General features: G+C 40.2%; 1 protein-coding gene across 33 annotated transcripts in view; it reads right to left on the bottom strand.

Annotated features, from left to right (window-relative positions):
* Nucleotides 1–14,248, bottom strand: part of mical3a (microtubule associated monooxygenase, calponin and LIM domain containing 3a) — a 102,828-nt gene that overhangs the window by 20,917 nt on the left and 67,663 nt on the right. For 24 of the 33 annotated variants that reach the window (XM_079681759.1, XM_079681770.1, XM_079681748.1 and 21 more), the window contains 15 exons: nucleotides 13,071–13,181; nucleotides 12,554–12,616; nucleotides 12,253–12,366; nucleotides 12,011–12,109; nucleotides 11,499–11,612; nucleotides 10,592–10,693; nucleotides 9,305–9,412; nucleotides 8,701–8,887; nucleotides 8,147–8,241; nucleotides 7,150–7,243; nucleotides 4,491–4,689; nucleotides 3,256–3,509; nucleotides 2,867–2,959; nucleotides 1,517–1,648; nucleotides 1,086–1,148 (listed from right to left, as the gene is read on the bottom strand). In XM_079681759.1, the coding sequence (XP_079537885.1) occupies nucleotides 1,086–1,148; nucleotides 1,517–1,648; nucleotides 2,867–2,959; nucleotides 3,256–3,509; nucleotides 4,491–4,689; nucleotides 7,150–7,243; nucleotides 8,147–8,241; nucleotides 8,701–8,887; nucleotides 9,305–9,412; nucleotides 10,592–10,693; nucleotides 11,499–11,612; nucleotides 12,011–12,109; nucleotides 12,253–12,366; nucleotides 12,554–12,616; nucleotides 13,071–13,181 (1,828 nt within the window). The remainder of the gene's footprint in view (nucleotides 1–1,085; nucleotides 1,149–1,516; nucleotides 1,649–2,866; nucleotides 2,960–3,255; nucleotides 3,510–4,490; nucleotides 4,690–7,149; nucleotides 7,244–8,146; nucleotides 8,242–8,700; nucleotides 8,888–9,304; nucleotides 9,413–10,591; nucleotides 10,694–11,498; nucleotides 11,613–12,010; nucleotides 12,110–12,252; nucleotides 12,367–12,553; nucleotides 12,617–13,070; nucleotides 13,182–14,248) is intronic. The other 9 variants (XM_079681762.1, XM_079681766.1, XM_079681774.1 and 6 more) reach the window with 5 other exon arrangements.

Below are 14,248 nucleotides of genomic sequence, written 5' to 3'. Positions count from 1 at the left end.
AAATATTTTTCAACTTCCTAACATTAACTGAACTTCCCTCAAAGATACTCGACTCAGGCTGAATGTTAAAGGATAAAATAAAAGAGAAAAGAGTACCAGAGTTCAAAGATGACTTAATGAAACCACTTTTAAAAGAAGAGAGCAGAATGTGAAGATGAAAAAAAAATAAAGTTTGAAAAAGGATGAAAAGGCTTCAAAACCAAAATCCTTTTTTCTCTGAGGAAAGCTTTAAGGGAAAGCTCTCCGGCGAGAAAATCATACACGAACAAAGGTTAGCCACAGAGTAGCATTAGTGAATAGACACATGCAGATATCCATTAAAGGAGCAAATTGAGGCTGTTAAACCAAGCAATAAGCACAACCAAAATGTTAATGACATTGGTTAAGTGAAGAACAATAATCCATCATTTAAAACAAATCTGGTGGGAGAGACTAAAAGGGAAAAGTGTCTCACACAGTTCATTCCTGCATTTTTTGAATAATAATACATTAACCCTCATTTCTGCCAAATGCACTCGATTGACCTTTGTCCATGTGGGAACACAGGCAGATACTGAGGGAATATTTAAATCTAGTTGGACATTACTAAGCTTTTTAGTCCAAAGTCAAGTGGTGCCTATAAATCCAAATACATAGGACTCTCATTTATTCTCAGTTAAGTCTATACAAGTTGATAAAAAATACCATCGAAGCCTCAATATTGGACTTTTTGCAAGTGAAAGTGCCGTGAATGAGTTATAACAATGGCCAATTCCCGGTGAAAGAAACACTGTGGTGTTAAGTGATTTCGCATCTTGATGACTCGTCTGTCTCTGGAATACATGGAATTACAATGCAGTACAACATGGTATTGTGAGTGAAAAGAAGTTGGAAGGGTAGGTTTGAGAGGTTGGGAAGTGAAGTTTGAGCCCAAGAAAGCTGAACTTTTTGGAGCGACAGCCCTGCACCGTGCATGCTTGTGAGTGTGCTGGGCTCTGAGTTTGTCTGCATGCTCCAGGAAAAGGCCAGCCGATAGAGAGATAGAGAACGAGTCTAAGACGGGATGCCAATGATCCCCCTTTTTTATTTTTGTTAGTCTGTGCTACCTCCAGACAAGGACTCCAACCAGACTCTCACTGCCTCACGTCGGGCGGATGTGTGGGCGGGGGCTACGTTCAAACCAGACGATAGGGAACAACGAGGGATAGATGGCGGGGAAATAACAAGTAAAGTAATTAGACACATGAGAAGGAACAAAGCAGAACACAAAAAGAACAAAAACTGACAGGGGACGTAATGTTCACCAGAGACAATAAATGACACACTTTAAAAAAAAGAAATTAAAAAAAAATAATGAACACAAAAATTAGACATTCCAAGACAAAAATCAGACAAAATCAGAGATGATTAAAACAAAAAAGGTGGGTTAGTGGGGAGGTGCAGACATACAGGACAGCAGCAGCCACGCTGGTGAGTTTAGACACCCTGATCCTTATCCCTGTGAGCCATCCCCTGCTCCTCTGAGGGGGAGGGTTACCTGTGGAGCGGGAGAGTTGGGAGGCCAGCTGTGCCTCCTTGTCTCCCTCAGAGTCCAGGTGTGTTCTCACCAGGCCCGGTATGGCCGTGGGATCCACAGGCTGCAGGACTTGTTGGATCTGTATGCTCCTGGCTATATTAGCGTGTTGGTGTGGAGTTGTGTTTTTGGTGTTGATGCGAAGTTGTGCGTGAACCAAGAGATCAGAGACGGATTGAGAGAGATGGAAGCAGATGTGCAGGAAAGGTAACAGTGGAAGGAAAAGAGAGGACAAAAAGGAAAGAAAGAAGGCAGATACAAATTAGAATACACTCGCAATAAAACAAAAGGAAATCATCAGAGAGGCCAGATAGAGGAAGGCTGCATGCATACACTGCAAAAGAAAAGTCAAACCATAAAAGGGGAGCTGCAAAGATATGAGGTCAAAGAAAGATTTTTTTTTTTTTTTTTTTAAACACAACGATTCAATTCAATACCAAAACATAGCTGCAGCGCCTGGGGGGAAATCACAAAAATCTCGGACATTTATCAGATTAGTTTATTATAGCCATATACAAACAGAGAGGTGTTAAACAGGTTAGAATTGGGATACAACTCTCAGTAAGTCCTCAAGCCTTTGAACCCTGTGCAGCTTTAGGGCATCCTGTCGCATTTTACTTAATGTGGCCTCATTTTTATAAGCCTTTCACCTCTATGGGAAAAGCATCGTCTGCGACGTCTGTTGTGCAGTGCACAAATTAAATGTCATTGATGATAATAATAATAATTTCACAACCTCTCTTGTCCTGTCTTCTGTACAACATTGTTGTTACCTGACTGTTGATCAATGCTGAGGCATTCAAGGCTTCAAAGACTTTAAAGGAGGCCCCATTATGTGTGTTTGTTCTCCATGTGTTGTATAGGATTTGAGTGCATGTAAATGGTATGAAAAAGGCTAAAGTCCTAAAGTTTCCTCCCCTGCCTGAAACTCCTGGATTGTAGACCTGTTTGCTTCCCTGAAATGTTGACATCACTACGTATCACTCATGCTTCTATTGGCTGGCGCGCCAACATGTTGTATGTGAGTGAGGGACATCCCTATGTAGTACCCCGATGTAGCTGGCTGATATTTTTGGAAAAATAAACATGCCTTTCAAGCCCGCCAGCAGATGGTGGGGTTCAAAGGGTTAAGATAAAGCACACTTATGAACACAAAATCTTCAAAAAACACAACAACACAGACAAAAAACAAAGACAACAGAAAAAGCCACACACTTGTCATAGAAATCCTTGAAAAAAGAACCCAAACCAGCCAGGATTATAAATCACGCTCAAAGTAACTGCAAACGCATCCACAGGCAGTTCTGCTGCTACCTTTAAATGTACCAACATCGTCTTGCTCTGTGAGGTGCTTCTCCAGCCAAAGGCCAGACGTGAGCTCTTTATCCCAGGGGCAGTAATCACCCTCTGCCAGCAGGGGGAGACAGAGAGCCAACAGACAACAGATATACACAAACACACATACACGCACAAACACATACACATACACACAGTGGACACAGGGGGATGTAATGAAAGGGAGGGAAGGGAAAGGGAGGAAAGAAGCAGAGAGGATGAAGATAACAAACTTTGAGATGGTGACACTTTACAGAAAACAGATTTCAATAAAAAAATTATTGAAGTTCTGCAAAGGACAAATGGAGTCTGGACTGGATGTTAACATCCACCAAAGTTCTTTAGAGGAACTCTGCTGACAAATTTACCATCGCTTGACTCCTCCTCATCTTCATCATCCTCCTCCTCTTCGTCTTCGTCATCTTCATCTACTTCCCCGTCTCTGCTGACAGCATCATCGAGGGCCTCGCCCACGTCGTCTCCCTCTTCGCCCCTCAGTTTAGCGTGGAGCTCCACCGCCTCCTTCCAGGGAACCCCACCAAGGTCTGAGGGGCTGAGAGGATGCTGCTCCCCCTCCTCCGCATCCTCCTGCTCCTCCTCCTCCATGTCTGACTCTGAGCTACTGTTGGATAAAAGAGGAGTCACGGTGATGTGTTAGAACAGGTGGGAGGCAGAAAGAGACTTCATATTTCGCACTGTGCTGCTTTACATTTTCTGTAGGACTCTAAGAATTTGTAGTTTGCTTTACTTATGAAGGCACAAATGCAGACTGACTCATTGGGCTACAAGTCATTTAAAAAAATATATATTATTATAATTTACATTTTTCATTGAAATCTTATTGTTTAAATAAAATGTCAGAAATCCTTTGTCTTTAATGTATCAGACACCCCAAGCAAAATTAACAAACACAATTAAAAAGAGTCCTAAAAAATATCTGATAAGACAATTCTTCTGGGTTCAATTTATTGTTCGTCCATAAAAACGGATCTAAGATTATAATAAGTGTTTGGTAAATTCCATTCTAAAATCAACCGCCTTTTTTAGGCTGACAGAGGCCCATTGATACGATTATATCACCATACTTAAAGGCCCCCTTTTATACTCTTTTTTATCAACATATAATACGTCTCAGATATAGACAAAACACGTCTCTGAACAGATCATGCATTGTAGCATGCCATTCAGGTGATAAGGTGTGCGGGCGTTTCCTTGGTTGATTATTGGCTAATAGTTGAACAACCCAAAAAAAACATTGTGACATAACAAAGTGGCCAAAATCTGATCAGCTAATTTTCAGACAGGTTTTTAAATAAATGGATCAAGACAAAAAGAGACTTTCCAAATCTCTTAACACAGAGGGGATATATATAGCTATGTATAAAAGACATGGATTTTGCTTAATAGGTGACCTTTAACTCAGGATACAATGTTATTGCAACTTCAAACATTTGTGCAATATTGAGTATTATTATAATGAGAATGTTGGATTTCCCTCAAACGGTAAGAATGCAAACAATGAGACTAAGTTTTGTGACATTCATATGGAAATTGGCAGGCATAAGACAACAACAGCATATCTCTTTATTTCTCCTGCTCTTACCTGGAGCCCAGGTCGTCAGCGTCCGTGCCCTTGTCCAGCACGCTGCTGAGGTTGTGTTCTGCCAGCGTCTCCTCAGGCACCTCCTCCAGCTCCTCCTCCCTCTGCAGGGAGAGCCGGTAGTTCTCCAGCTCGATGCGCTCTGGAGTTCCCCGCAGACGCTTCGCTAGGCTGGGCTCCTGCAGACCGTTGACCTCCGGGGCTGGGGATGGTGATGGAGGAAATGGCAGGTTAAATGATGACATCGAGGTGGGCAGCAGGTTGGAGGAAAGAAGGCAGAGGAAAGAAGAGCACAAAACATTGCAACTGAGAGTCAGGCGCAATAATAGAGAGGAGAGGAGCAGAAGGTAACCCTCTGCAGTGAGGAGCCATGCAGGGCTGATAAGAAGGGTGTTTCACTTCAACTGGGACCAAAACAAATCCACTGTTTAACATTTTGTGAATACTATGTAATTATGTCAAATAATTCTGACTATGTTTGTGTGTGAACTTATGGGCCTAACAGCATTAAAACCATCCTCATCCAAAAAGAAACAGAGGCATTTTCACTTCTAATTTTAAGGACAAACTGACAAGGACACACCAATTTAGTGTCTATAACTGAATTTATTGCATTAATTATAATCCTACAGCAATATTATCAACAAACACAGGCAAAGTTTACCTCTCTAAAATAGTTCTACAGTTGTAAGTACCAGGTGGTGCCTTGCCTTATTCCCATCCTGAGAAGCAAATCTCAAAACTGTTTTGTTTTTTCTCCAAAATGTGTCTTTGAAATAGACTTGGTTCCTCATTATTATGGATGAAATGGATCCAAAAAAGTTGTCATACATTTTACTACGCTTCTTAATAACATGAAAAGAGATTACATTGCATTCCAATTAGGAAGACATTTAAAATCAGGCCTCATTTAAATCCCAATTAAAAAAGGAATAGGTGTGACAATACTGTAGGTATATTATTCTTTGTAGAGGAGGAAAATGTTGAAAAAGCTCTATCCTTTTTGTCCTCAAAACAAGGCAATTTGCTGGTAAATCTTCGAAAAACTTCGGAAACTCTGAAATTAAAGCGACCCATAACCGTAAACTTTGAATATCCAATTTACACTTATTTTTCTTAAATAATGAGCATTAATTGTATTACGAGAATAACATATTTCATATTATAATACTATACTTGCTACACAATGCAACAGGCCTACACTTAAGTTCCATTTATTATTATTTGTTATCTTACCCGCATGTTCGGTGTAGCTTTCTCTGGTCTTGTTGATTATATTTTACAATAATATTCACTGAATGTAGCAAAGAAGCACTATATTAAGCAAACACAATTGTGTCTAAGCAGCATTCTGTCAGGGGGGTGGGGTGAGAGGGTGAGGGATGCAGGAGGAGAGAGAAATAAAAAAGAAAGCCAATCACAGGCACTAATCCAAGCACTAGTAGAGCTCTCAGTTTTGAGGTGCTCTGATAGGAGGGGAAAGGTAAAGCTCACTGATACAGGCACTTCATCACAGTATTCTGAGTTTCAGTGAGAGGGATACTGTAGGTGCAAAACAGCTTACACAGAGAAAGGAACACATCACAAAGCAGGCTCTAAAAAGGAACTCATCACAGAGGAGGAGGTCAAAGAAAGCACTAGAAGTTACTATCACAACAGAATTAAGCTTGGCTTTTCATTAAAACACAGGCAGGCAAAAATCAGGGTGATGTGATAACCTTATGTCGTACAAATGTATTGCTATTAGGGTTGGGTGATATGAAGAAAAATATATCAAGATATCGACATTGCGACAATATTTGACTATTGATACTTTAACAAGATATTTACACAAGACCTGGTTTTGATACATGATCATTAGTTATAATGGCGTGTGGAAAGGCAAATAATCAAACAGCTATAACATGATCTTACAGTAATGCAACCTTTAAAACCTGATAAGGTCACTATAAGAGATTACAATGCCAAAAGTGAAAATATGTAGTCTTATATCACAATAACAATATAGTATTGATATATCTCGCCCAGCCCTAATTGTTATATGCCAAAATACATTTTTATAACAATCTTTGAGTAGTAAAGCTGGCACATTCCTGCAATGATCAAATCAGAACAGGAAGAGGGTTATCAATTTTGTTACACGTATTGCTGCCTTGAGAGCTGACCAGAACTCTTATTTTAATTACCAAGCCAAGAGAAAAATAAATAAATTGAAGATGCACCATTCACTTCTAAGATTATGCTGCCAGAGAGACTGCTTTACTGCCTCGACCAATCACAAGTCATAAAATGGCTGCTAACGGAGACAGAAAGAATGCTGCATCTTCAAGAAAATCAATCCGAGACGAAGAATCACAAGATTTACACGAACACTCCGTCAGTGATTCAATACAGTCAGCTAAATCTACACAGTCCCACAGACATTAGTTGGCAAAGGAAAGGGAGAAAGAGTCATGCTAGAGGAGGTTGAGCAGAACATTGATGGAGAAACAGCAGAAGAGGTAGATGCAGTAGGTGCACAGGAAGGGAGAGTCTAGGGGGTTGCGTGCCACCTGGTGGCAGGTCCAGGAGAGCGTGCGGCGGAGGTCACACAGCCGGACCCCCACGCCCCTGACCAGACGGCAGGGCGCAGCCAGGGCATCAAGAAAGGGAAGAGGGGTACCTGAGGGCTGGAGCTCGGCCGAGGGGGGCGCCGCTGCCATCGCCCTCCCGGGGGCATCCACGGTCGCTGTAGGAGTTTGGGGCGCCTGGTTCTCCTGCAAAGACAGATGACGTTAACCACAGCCCTTACCCCTACTCAGAGGTCCCATAGAGAGCGATTTAATATGACTATGAGAAGTTGGTGGCATGCAAATGAATCACTTTTCTTCTTTTTTGATCTCATATGCATGATCTTTTTTCGACTAGTTTGCTTTAGCCATCACGCTAGTAGTTCATCCTTTTTTTGCATCCTGCCTTCTCTCACCGAGTCTCTTCCTCTTGTCTAAGCTCAGCAATTTTAAGAAGGGAGGGAGAGATGTGAGGACAGAGGAATCCTTATTTGGGAAATAAGTTGTCCTTGTTTATTCAAAAGTCGCCTATTAAACAACATTTGTAACTTATTGCATGTGACAAGCATTATGTCACTGCGCTGGAATCAAAATACATCCTTCAGACCCTGTACCATTTTGCTGTTCATTTAATTCATTCTAATACATTTTTGTATGTATTATTGTTTGTGACAACATGTTTTCCGTGTCTGAAATTACCATTTTTATTAAAAGGAAAATCACTTGGAGAGCCTATCGCTATCTTATTAGAGCTTAGTTGAAATGTGTTTAAATAAGAGGGATTGATGCAGTGGAGGAATGGAGACAAGAACATAATAGTGATAATGACTATCAGCCAGGAGAAAGACATGATTAACTTAAACCATTAAATATCCGTTATTATCATAAAAAAGGAAGCAACAATGATGTTTAATAAAAGATTTTACAGGAATTTTTATGAGAAGAAAGTCAATCGCGACTCCTTTTCCCTTTTACAAATCGCTCCTCTGCCATCAACATGTTCCCCTACCAGGCAGTGCATTTTTAAGATAAGCTATACAATGAAAGTATTCATTATCACGCCATTCCTGATTTCCACCAGTCATTTAACCAGTAAACAGAAACAGGTACCTCAGCAGTGATTGGAGTAGGCGAGGGGGCGGGCCTCTTCCTCTGAGCATAGCCAGACAGTCGGTAACAGAAGTGGGGCTTGCAGTAAAATTTTCCTGCAGGATAAAAAGAAGACAGACAGCACAACAACAATAAATAAATCAAATGAATAAATACATATATACACAGCATATTCTGTTTATTTCACCTCAAAGAGTCCATCGGATGTGTTTCCTTTGCAGAAATAGACTGTTTGTTTGAATAAAAAGAACTTCCTTACTGTCTGAGCTCTGACGTGCGTGGGTTTTAGTCCCACGGTTTACTCTGAAAAACAGCTACTGTCTCAACAAACAATCTGCTGCCTCTCTGTGAGCATAATAGCACCTCACAGAGAGCAATAATATGGAGTTATGAGACTGCACGGCTGTGGGGTAAGGTAATGAAGGAATAGTTCAATGTCTTAGAGTTTAGATTTACAAGTTAATAGCAATGTGGTATTTTTTCTTTTAGGTTGGATTGAGATTAAGTTTAATTCTAGTCTTGCGATGTTTAGGAACTTAATAATAGAGTCTTACCATCCTCCACATCGAAGGCGTAGGAGGACAGTCGTAGTGTTGTGTTGCAGTATTCGCACTTGAAGCAGCTCCGATGGAAGAACTTCCCCTCTGCACTCAGCCTCTCCATCACGTACACACGCTTTCGACAGAAGAAGCACACATCGCTGCCACCGATGTTGACGGGGAACTCTTTTCTCAAAGAGCCCTGTGGAAGGATAGGTTGAAGATTGATTAGGTTTTTATGAAAAAGAGAGGAGAGGAGAAGAGAGGAGATGTTTACATCAAAGATTTAGTGGACATCACACACCAGGCCACTGTCGATGTATGCTAGTTAAAGTGCTACACACACAACAACACACAACAGAGCAAGTCAACGGTTATTTGTCAGTAGGAATAGGGATCTCTGATCATTGTGCAAATGATCGACAAACACAGCCGTATCCCAAACAGTATTTACTTGTGGAGCAAACACACACTTCACAGCTATAGGGAGATGGAGTTCAATTGTGACAGGAAGACTAACATATCAACAACACATTATTTTAGGAAAAAAACACTCTCAGGCAATAAGGCTTTCACCTGCGCAGCCACATGCCTTCTACCCCCCTGGCAGCATGCTTACCAAATCCTTCTTTTCAGGTAGGAGCTTAGGATCTTCCTGAGACTGAAGCTGATTGGCTATCTGATCAGCCAATGAGCTAACTCCACCTGTGTACAACCTTACATAGCGCTATCAACATCAATAAGGGAGGAAAAAAGACAAACAGGTAGAAAAAAATTAGAAAAATGATGGATAGAAAAAAAGAATAATATGAAAACAGATTGAGGAAGTGGGAAAAGGAGAGCTTAATCACAGAAAGCGTTCACAAGCAATAGTGTGTGCCAGGACATTTGAGACATGACAAGGCAATGCTTCCATGCTTCATCAGGAGCTTAGATGAGGCAGTAGCTCCACCTAACTGCAAAACCAAATATAGCTCGAATAGATAAGATTCACTCTGCATTTGCTTTCCATACTAAGAGCATTATTGGATTTGATATATCAGGAAAAAATCCAATATCCCAGTGTTCTTAATGACAACAGATACTAAGTGGACCGTCACTGATCATTAAGACTATTAACAGTATTTTTTCTTACACACCCACAGTAAAGCGGTCATGCATTTTGTATTCACATGCACACACACAGAGGCACTCACACGCTGTACTGTTGCATAATTCATTGAACAATAAATACGAACAAAAGAAAATGCTGCAAATGACCACTCAAAGTGGTTTGCTTTTATCCATTATTTGTTTAAATCCTAAATTAATCTAGGATTAGGTTTACATCCATTGTAACGTAACAAAAAGCCATTGCATCCTATACAGAGGAAGAATTGAGGTCAGCATGTACTATGAGGCAAAACTAAGCCATGCAAACTGTTACTGTGGATAAGATTTGACTAGCTTTGCAGACCTACTGCATTGCAAAAATGTTACCCTGCCACAGTTGGAACTGTGCTCGTCTGCATGGGAATTAAACATGATGAGATGTTTTGCTGCCAAGCTGCGCTTTTAATCTAAAACAACAAATAGGAACTCCCTTGGCAAAATAACTGAGGAAATCATAATTAAGTTGAAACGCACATCAGATGAATATATTTTGATATCTGTCCAGATAGTCACAGTCATAACAAGGACTGATTACTCACCCGCATACATATCACAACAACCACAGAAAACAATTATCAAGTTGCAAATGAGTTCCTTAATATTTCGCAACAAGCAGCCAGCTTTTAGAATAACGTCTCAGAGGAGCTTAAGACGTGTTAACTTTTGTAACTAAGTGAGATGATAAATCCTCATAAAAAACAGGTGCAATGTTAGCATCACCACACACCATTCCTCGCAGGCGTGAGACAACTACCTGTCTCAGGGAGTCAGAGGTGGAGGGGGGAGAACCAGGGGGAGACTGAGATCGAGCCAGGAGCCATTGTTCCATAACAAAACGGGAGGGTTTTTTCTTAGGCTCCACAAAAAGGAGGCAGAGAGTAAAATGTAAATTTAACAATTATACAAACATTATATGAACTCATGTTTCACATGAGTTCTGAGACAAAAACGTATATGTTTTATTTATCAATTTTCTTTGGAGAGCAGCCTGTTGGTCAGCTTAATTCCTTAGGATATTTAATGACAAAGGATATTTTATCCTTTGTCATTTTCTTTACATTTCTCCTTTTTTCTTTTCATCTTGTTTCAATAATATATTTATCTGGCACCTGTGAAAATACAAAAAATAACTAACTTGAAAGGAAAATTATAATTAGTTTTGTATTTTCCGTTAGCCCTCAAGTCCTTCCCTAGTTTTCTATGCTAATGTGTTAGCATGAATTGCTGAGTAAGTATAGCACATATCAAAGAAATGTCAATAATAACCCTACAGCTGTTAAAAGTTTATGTTCATATCTTTCAAATAAAAAGTTTGTAGATATTCCTGTTGTCAAGGTTAGCCCCGCAATTCTCCCATTATTTATTTACTACATAAACAGAGATACTTTTTGTTTTTCGATCAATGTTATCCCTCATAAATACATGTCACTCAACTTTCAGTTTCTTGCTATTATAAGTTGTTATTTGAATGCTGTACTCTAATACTCACTAGTTAAGCCTAATGATGTGTACTGACCTGCTAAACTGTGGCAACCCACTGGGAACACATGGATAATTATGGTGTCTACTCTTAAGAAGGTTAAGTTGACCAACAGGGCAAGACTCCCAAAAATGTGTAATGTATAAATATTAATTATAAGCTTTCTATGGTAAATGGTCACCTTTGGTTGGGCTGGCTTGTCCTCAAACTGAGAGGCAAGTCGTTTAGCCCTCTCCTGAATACTAAGCACATATAAGGGCATTTCATCATCTGTGTGCAGAGGCCTTGCTTGCTCCTGCATAAAAATAGATAATTCCATCACAAAGGGATTTACAAGGAGTAACATTTTAGTTATTCTTAGCGTTTTTTGTAGTTTCCAAAAACAACCTCCTTTACAAAAAAGCTTGATATTGAGAGAAAAGTCACAGATGGTTTGTAAGCCATTGTTTTCATAGTTCCAGCTGTCAGTCTTTAATTCAAGCAGAAATATAAGCTGTGTGGATAAACGATGAAAGCAACGCCCTGTAGTTAGTGAAGCTGCCCAAAAGCAATTCCTAGCAAAAAATCCAAATAAGAGAAGTATAAACGAGGACTGAAAACAATTAAAATACTTTGGGTTAGGCATTTTTGTCAAAAGAAAAAACCTCCATACTGTATGTTTGTTAGAGTGAGTCCACAGCACCAAAACTTAACCTTTCTGGGAGATTCAGGAGAGGAAAGTGGTGAACCAGGACTGTCAGTCCCGCCGATGGACAAGTGCCACTGATCTATAAAGAAACGGGACGGCTTTGTCTTAGGCCCCAGGGGGAAAAAAGGAATGGTTGATGGAATTAGACTTAGGAGTATGTGCACACGCACACCAATAGCATGCCCTTAACATACAAAATGTACCCAAAGAACTTATTACCGCTTGGAAAACCATGCACAGTGTTCACCTTTGGTGGTCTGTCAGTTTTGCCCTTAAACCTGGAGATTAGGCGGTCAGCCCTCTCCTGTATACCAGGTATGTGAATGGGTTTTGGCTCAGTCAGGTGCGGCAGCTTCCCTTCCTGCCAAGATAGCTCTAGTGAGACTTAATACTGATTTTGGTTGTAGCTAAAGGGCTGATATAATTGTTTTAAATAAAGAAAAACCTTGATTTGGAAGTCAGTTTTTCATCCATAATAACTCATCAATAAATGCCAACAACAAACAACAAGCTGAACACACATCCATGCTATCACTCGTTTACTGTACCCCGTAATTCAGAGGCATCTCGTAGTATTCAAGCGTCTCTTCTTCCAGGCTTTTACGCAAATGCTTGAAGGCAGAAATGAGTAGATACCGTATCAACACGTTTTTCATCGGGCTTAGGCAGTCTTACTTAAAGTTGAGAATAGCTTTCTGGGTGGAATTATTGACAGTGCCTGACAAAAAGTTAAAACTACCCAAGGTCCCCTGAGTCGACAATTATTTACAAGCCGCCAAATCCAAAAAACATACCCTTCGGTAAAAAAAAAAAAATGAAAACAAGAAGCTCCTCTGACAAACACCACCTACTTAATCAATAAATAAGACTCAAACCTCTCTGGGAAGTGCATTTGAGAAAATGCAGCTTTTGTTTTTATTAATGCTAAACACTGCAGACATCAAATCTGAGGTACAGAGAACAAAAAAGGGGATTTGGGGTTATGGGACAGTAAATGGGTGTGTCGTGGATTTGAGGCAGAGATAGACAGATGGAAACAGACAGAGACAGCAGGCTGTTTGTCACCTCTGAGTGAAGCGAGAGCGAAGAAGTGGAGGAGGAAGAAGGGAGCAGAATGGTTTTCTTTGGGCAGCTCCGAGAGCCCGAGCTGGACACTTGGTCTGCACCACTTCTGGCCTTGAGAGATGAGGGACAGGAACAGCAGATTCAGCAGAAAATGATAAGAATGATGATGAAAGTGATGCCGCTAAAACTAAATATGCTTCACACTCCTTATTGTTCTAAGTCACAGTAGGCTAATAAATCATAATGCTTTTAAAAGCTTGTAGAACTCAGAGGTAAAATTATATGCAAGGATATTTGCGTCAGTCAGCACAAACTTAGCAATCCATTGGGTTAATAGAATTAGCGTGGGCTCCCACTCAAGGCAGCTTTAATAATGCTGGACACACAAAGTAAAACAGACCACCCACACATTGTATTTGGCAGATAAACATAGTCAAAAAAATGTTTTACTGTCCTTCTTGTGGACAGAAAAAACTATCCACAAGAGGGAATCCATTAACTTTTAATTATTCACAATTTAAAACGTTTATATTCTAGTATATGGAAACTTCTCCAATATAAATAATTAACACTGAACATAAGAGTGGCATAAAAATGATATCCTATACACTTAGTGTAGAGAAGTGTTTAAGGATTATGAAGATTATTCCAGTCTTTACAATTGACTCCGAGCTAATTCACTCTGCAGCTAGAGAATTACCGTGCAATGAGAAGACATTTAAGAACAGCAGTGAATTAAAATCCCTTTAAAGAGGAGAGTTTGAAGCTTCAAATCAATGTCGGTGAGGTGCATGCCTAATCTAGAGACGAGACCAAAAAATACAACTTTCTAAGCATCAGCAGGAGAAAAGTGGTGCTGGCACTTCACTGTGATGACTGAGTATACGCATGAGAGAGCAGTAAAGCAAGAAGACAACCAGACAGGCCTGCTGGCTACAGACGGCCTTCTACTGAGGCTGGAGGAGTGGATCATATTTCTCAGTAAAGAGCATTTTTACACATCTACGATTCGGGTTGGTGTCTAACAAAAAAAAAAACATAATTCTATCTACTTTTAAAGGTTGAGGGCAGTAGCAGGGAAAGTTGAACTGGAGGTCATAGAAAAGTGGCAGAAAAAGCAACAAGAAAGAGGTGGAAGGTAGACATCATAGATACAGACTATTCTGTTTTCTTTATCT

This window comes from Notothenia rossii, assembly GCF_949606895.1.
Source record: "Notothenia rossii genome assembly, chromosome: 5".
NCBI classification, from domain to species: domain Eukaryota; kingdom Metazoa; phylum Chordata; class Actinopteri; order Perciformes; family Nototheniidae; genus Notothenia; species Notothenia rossii.
Note: the sequence above shows the minus strand (reverse complement) of the source record. Positions and strands in the feature narration are given on the sequence as shown.